General features: G+C 46.7%; 1 protein-coding gene across 1 annotated transcript in view; it reads right to left on the reverse strand.

Annotated features, from left to right (window-relative positions):
* Window positions 1-4,641: 4,641 nt before the first annotated feature.
* The window catches only part of tnip2 (TNFAIP3 interacting protein 2), a gene marked incomplete at both ends in the record, with an annotated part of 6,719 nt that continues 6,360 nt past the window's right edge, over window positions 4,642-5,000 (reverse strand). The window contains one exon of the mRNA XM_080534857.1: window positions 4,642-5,000. This exon is cut by the window's right edge and continues 28 nt beyond it. Within this exon, the coding sequence (XP_080390983.1) occupies window positions 4,642-5,000 (359 nt within the window).

Here is a 5,000-nt window from a genome sequence, read left to right on the forward strand (position 1 = left end):
GGTCTGTATGTATGAGTAAGCTAGCGTTAGCTGCTGCTGCTTCTACGTCATCTCCATCAGGGCTGATATGAGGAGTTTCTCTTTCTTTCTTTCTTTCTCTATCTGACGGTAGCAGACTAGACTACCAGAATGAATCCCCTTGTCACCGCGAGGTCTTCCTTGTAGCAGGTAGGCTACACACTTCTTGTAAATGACTTGATCCACCGCCTGCTTGTGATGCAACAATGGCCTTCTGTAGTTCCACAGTTCTAAAGGCCATGTTCGGTTTCATTCCACGCTCTGAAAGTAACACCTAGGAATACAAATAGATTTAAATGATTTGGTGTGTGTGTGTGTGTGTGTGTGTGTGTGTGTGTGTGTGTGTACCAAAGAATGTCAGATATAGAGACAACAACAACATAAAAATAGAATAATGAAGAAAACTAGAAGACCCGTGTGTACACAAACCTTAAGACCTTCTGCTAGCATATCAGCCCGATAAGGGTCTCAGGTCTTCTGACGCTGGCTTTCTCTGTGTACCACATGTACAAAAGAAGAGATTTGGTGAGGCTGCATTCTCATTTTATGCAGCCAGATTGTGGAATGCACTGCCAGTTTACATTAGGGATGCAACCTCAGCACATGTTCAAGTCAAGACTAAAAACCCATCTTTTTAATATTGCCTTTAAATGACTGATGATAAATAATTGAATGATGATTATATAATGATTAAATGACTACTATATAATGATTAAAGCACTTTGAGCTGCAACATTTGCAGGAAGAGTGCTATACAAATAAAGGTTATTATTATTATTATTATTATTATTATTATTATTATTATTATTATTATTGCACAAACCTTAATGAGAGGTGACATGCATGAGGAATGAGCTTTCTCATCAGACCAGGCGTGACAGAATGACATAACGCATCCTTGCCTTTAAGGAATGCTGTAAACATGACCTAAATAACTGAGAAATACCATAGGTCTGCCCCTGGCATGCACAAAACCACACGTAGCCTAAGTATATCCCCACATACCCTTTAAGAACGCAAGTAAAGAGTAGAACACACACACAGACACACATACACACACACACACAATACCTTGTTTGGTGTTTCATCTGCCTCCCTTTAAATAACCGTCAACTTCCTTTTTAAGGGGATGTCCAGCTCCCTGTGGTTATAACACACACACACACACACACACAGATACACAGGCATACACACACACACACGCACACACAGACACACACACAGATACACACACACGCACACACACACACACACACACAGATTCACAGGCATACACACCCACACACACACAGATACACACGCACACGCACACACACACAGATATGATACACACACACACGCACACACACACACGTACACACACACACACAGGTACACACACGCACACACACACACACAGACACAAAACAACAACAGCTGAGGCGTTCTGGTGTAATAATGATGTAGAGAGGAGCTTGTGTCTGGACAGCTGATCTGGGGCCTGTGTTCATCCCAGGCAGGATGTAACAAGAACCTGGGGTCTCTCTGGCCCTCCTGTCCCCTCAGTCAGCACACACACACTCACACACACACACACACACACTCACACACACACACACACACACACTGCACAGCTGAGAATGTGGCAGTCATAGTACAGCATGCCCATTCAGGCTACTCTGGGAAGGGGGTTTCCACTGCCTACACACACACACACACGCACACACACACGCACATGCACACACACACACACACTCACACAAAGCCTCAATGGTTTATCTATGGTCAGAAGCGCGTGGTCTTCTCTCTCTCTCACACTCACACTCACACACACACACTCACACACTCACACACACACACACACAGATTGTGCAGCCCTCAACACAAAACTATTCCACCACGTCTTTCCCTCCACACCAAACTAGGAGCTGACCGACAGTTACCCAGCGCCAAGCCCCCCCCCCCAGCCACGGAAAAAGATCAGATGATATTTTGATATCACACACCACATGACCACACCACATGACCGGATAAACAATCAAAGTTTATTACAAAAATATCCTTTAAAAATAACAACAACAATAATGTCACATTTGTATACTGATATTGATCAAGTGCCTTACTGAAACCCCCCCCCCCCCTGCGCGCCCCGCCCCCCTCCCAAAAAACAAAGCTGTTTGTCAGTTCAGTTGCCATTTCTTCTACAGGTAAGTTTCAACCGCCCGTGTCAGATCAGAAAAGAACAGCAAATTTGTTGTTGTTGTTGTCAGATGCGACGTCTATGCACTCGCCTTACCAGGAAGTAAGAGACTTCCTGTGTTTGTGCCTGAATCTCAGTACCACACAGAACAATCACAACACCTTATGACAGGGGTGCGCGTTCTGTCCCTGCACCGGATCACCGTACATGAAATACAACACGGGATAAGGACAGTGAATAAATACCAAATAATATTTTAGAACACTGTGATACATTTTCCCAGGCACAAACTAAATATGTACAATAATCTAACAATGTACAGTAAATATCTCAATAATCTATAGGTTAAATCGAGAACAGATAAATAGAACATTAAAAAAAAACATAGAATTAAATAGCACCAATAAACAATAACAATAAATGCATATCTTCATATCTACAGGAAAGAAGCTTATGTATTTTCTAAGTGAAATAAATCGAAACATTTGTGCATCAAAAGATTACAATTTTGGCAAAACTTGTAAGAAAGTGCAATAGGTCAATAAGTTGAAGGAGAAAAATATGTTGATTTGAGGTATTTATGATTGCATTTACATCCAATAACCCTGTCTGTGCTGTTGTAGGTCTGGCGAGGCTGGTGGAGGTAGAAATCGGAGGACAGGCTCAGTGTAATGCAAGGGATGGAATGGGGAATGGTTTGATACAAATTCTTCATTCCGTTCCATGCATTACAATGAGCCCGTTTCTACCTCCACTAGCCTCCCCTGCTGTGGACCACACAAGCAACCCTCTCACACTACACACAGAAAACACCCCCCATGCATCTCCATGGCTGCGTTCGTGAATTCGCTCTGAGGGCGCCGGAACGCACACTTGGGCTCAATGTCATAAAGGGACGAAGTAATTTGATTTGTTTGATTTGACGAGGCATACCCATGAGTGCCGATCAGATTTCCAGAGCGAATTTACGAACGCAGCCCCATGTCATCATTCAAATAGATTATTACTCACATATCAGTGGTCTGACACAGCAGGACTACAAACACATTCTCTGGGCTGGTTTTCCATAGACTAAAACACATCTTCAACGGGGATATCCCACCCATCGAAAATACTGTTAAATCCAGATAGGGTTGCGAAATTCCAATAAAACTGTGTCAACTTCCCGATAATTTCCAACGTAACCCATATGGGATATCCCTCTGGAAACTTTGGAAATTATCTTAAAATTCCCAAATTTATGGGATTATTTTGCGACCCTAAATCCAGAACTAGCCTTAATCTGTGCCTTGTAGACCTGCAGACCGTACAGTAAACCATGTACAGTACAGTACACCTAGGTTAAGATTAATTAATTTTTATTTAATTAATTTTAATTTTGCCATTTAGCAGACGCTTTTAATCCAAAGCGATTTACAATTACGAATTACAGGGACATTCCCCCTGGAGTAACTGAGGGCTAAGTGCCTTACTCAAGGGCACACTAGTAGTGGTGTGGTTTCAGGCGGGATTTGAACTCACAACCTTCCGATCACAAGTCCAACTCACTATCCACTAGACCACCACTACCCCTTAGATCTCCCTCGATGAGACAAACGCTAAACCAGACCTAAGGTTCAAACCAACTGTCTGACTGACTTGACGCTGTCCTGAAAACAAAACAGAACAGAGAGATGATGTCCAGCGATGGTGACGACCAGCTAGCCACGTTAGCTAACCTGGTGACGACCAACTAGCCACGTTAGCTAGCGATGGTGACGACCAGCTAGCCACGTTAGCTAGCGATGGTGACGACCAGCTAGCCACGTTAGCTAGCGATGGTGACGACCAGCTAGCCACGTTAGCTAACCTGGTGACGACCAGCTAGCCACGTTAGCGAAGCTCCCTGTCCAGGCACGCTGCTGGGGACCTGTAAGTGTTCTCCAGCGCCCAGTTACCGTCAGCATGCCGCCTTCATCCCTCAACTCCCGCCCTGGCTTCAGTCCCCTACAAGACGGCCTATCGATGGACGTCACCATAGCAACACGTCAACTGTCGATACGCAACAGATTGCTAGGGTGTAAGGTTAGGCTAGTAAGAGGCAGAAATCGGGAGGATATATCAAGATAAGATTATACCCTACTCCTCATTCCATTCCATGCATTATTAAGGGATACCTGTTCCTCATTCCTCCTCCGTTCCATGAATCACATACCTCCACCGGCCTCCCCCCTGGCCTCCCCTGGCTCCAACTCCACCCCTCTCCCAGTCCGCCACAGTTCAGCCCAGGCATTGTCACAGCAGAGCAGTCCCTGTCCCTCTGTCCCTGTCCCTGTCCCTCTGTCCCTGTCTCCCATCTCCCCCCCAGTCTTCCTCCGCGAGTACGGTACTATAAGTTGTCCTTCTCTCACGACCCACCAGAGCGGAACAATAAAGTTTGGTTTGAACAGTTTGTGACCCCTCTCTCACAGCCGGGCACACTCCTCACAGTGGTTCAGGTACTCCGCCGCGTGGGCCTCGTCGTACGTGGTGAGGCAGCGTGGGCATTGTAGTTCCGACGACGAGCCCCGGCACTCAGTCCAGCTGGGTCTGGGAACTACAACCATGGCCGCCGCCGCTGAGGACGAAGACGAGGATGAGGATGAGGAGGATGTTGGAGCTGCTGCTGCCGCCGCCGTCGTCAAATGTCCGCTGTGGCGGCTGGGGCCGGGCCCGGCGGTGGGGCCGGGCCCGGCGGTGGCGCCGGTACCGAGGAGAGGCTGGGCCGCTTCTGCGTGGCGCCGTGGGGAGATGCGGTGGCCGATGTGGACCCGGCACGTTGGCG

Source organism: Nansenia antarctica (genome assembly GCF_963989245.1).
Source record: "Nansenia antarctica genome assembly, chromosome: 6".
Lineage (NCBI taxonomy): Eukaryota > Metazoa > Chordata > Actinopteri > Argentiniformes > Microstomatidae > Nansenia > Nansenia antarctica.